The following is a 1644-nucleotide window of genomic DNA, read 5'->3' on the forward strand; positions in this document are numbered from 1 at the left end:
AATAACACCAAAATACGTAATTTGAAAGTGTTTTTCGAATTAAATCCAAATATTCAAAGCTTTGCAACTAGTTCACATTGCATTTGGGATAATCGCGTTGAGCTCATGGAACTGCCAACGCAATTGAATTCATTGGACGTTAAACATTTTGGTAACAATTTCTACTTTACTGAAAAGAATCCAGTTAATATGCTGGCTTTGATTGACCTATTAAATCGACTTTATGAGCGCGGATTTTATCGCCGATTACACTTTTCGGTGCCAGAAGTCAAACAGCAGCTTAGCGAACAATTGCTCTCATTGCGTGGACTGGAAAAATTAACAATCAATAAATTTACGCAGTGTTATGCGTTGCCGGCATTGAAACATTTGAAGGAACTGAACATTTTTGATTGCACAGATGCTGATCAGATGGAACCGATGGCAATTGGTCTTGTGAATCTTGAACGACTATTTTTACAACGAGCGTCCAACAGCCATATGTTACCATTCATTCGATATTCAATCAAATTGAAGCATCTCAAAATTTTGTCAACTGAAAGCGCCAATTTTCAAGGCGATGTCATCAATTTGCAGAAATTGAATCGAGAACGTGCAAAATTATTTGGAGCACGTAAAATCGTGATCTACATTGAGGACAATATATTCTTAGCTACTAAATGGTCATCAAGATATGGCGACACCGACTTGAAAATGATCGAAATGAAAAGATCGAATGCAATTTGCTGGGACTTTGATTATTCGACGGTTCGAACATTACATTAATTTCTATCCTTGAGCCGCCTGCAATGGCCAGACAATATATTTAGCTGCCGTCATCTGGATAGTTCAGCTCATCTGGATGCCGTCAGCAGATGATGCGAAGTGAAAACAATAGAAGTGATTGTTATAGTAATACCAGTATATAACAAGCTTATATACCTATAACAATCACTTCTATTGTTTTCACTTCGTATCATCTGCTGACGATATCTAGATGAGCTGTAATATCCAGATGACGACAGCCAAATATATTGTCTGGCCATGGCACATTTTCTTATCGAATATTTTATTTCATTTTAACAACCCAGACAAATGATGTTTGTCAGAAAATGTGTTTGTTTGAAAATAATAAATGGCAAACAAAGAGATTTTGTAATATTATTGTCTTGTTTCTTTTGCATCAAATTCTTTCAAGATAATATTCGCAACATTCCGGTTGGTACTACGCATCTTGCTCTTTGAATATATATTTTAAAATGAATTTTATTTCTTAAGCAAATTCTTATCACATTTTGTTCCATTTTTAAAACGCAAAAAATAAAATAAACAGAGAATATATTTCTTGTTAAAAAAATAACATGTGAAATACAAAAAAAAATTCGTTCATCTTATAGCGGCACAAGACTCGTGGAAACCAACGATGTCACAAATTAAAATTTCATTTCATTTTTTACAAATCACACATATGCCGTTAATCAGTGCTGTTTTTAAGACAGTTTTTAACAAATTTACTAGCAAATGTATATATGAAATTGTATAATCACAGATTGAAAAAGAGTCAGAATCAACAAATTCAGGCGGTAAGCTCAAACGGTTTGAGTCAAACCATTGAAACACAAGCTGAAAAATGAAATCTGAAAAAAATCAAACATCTGCTGAATG

At 33.8% G+C, this 1644-nt stretch overlaps 1 protein-coding gene across 1 annotated transcript; it reads left to right on the top strand.

Annotated features, from left to right (window-relative positions):
• Positions 1 to 6: 6 nt before the first annotated feature.
• LOC116336862 lies at positions 7 to 1193 on the top strand. The gene is made up of 2 exons (XM_031761029.1): positions 7 to 788; positions 1024 to 1193. Exon 1 carries the CDS (start codon positions 106 to 108, stop codon positions 763 to 765), a length of 660 nt encoding a protein of 219 aa, XP_031616889.1. The 5' UTR covers positions 7 to 105; the 3' UTR covers positions 766 to 788; positions 1024 to 1193.
• Positions 1194 to 1644: the final 451 nt, after the last annotated feature.

The sequence above is a fragment of the Contarinia nasturtii genome, unplaced genomic scaffold, assembly GCF_009176525.2.
Source record: "Contarinia nasturtii isolate CC-2019 unplaced genomic scaffold, AAFC_CNas_1.1 Cnas_scaffold_217, whole genome shotgun sequence".
NCBI lineage: Eukaryota > Metazoa > Arthropoda > Insecta > Diptera > Cecidomyiidae > Contarinia > Contarinia nasturtii.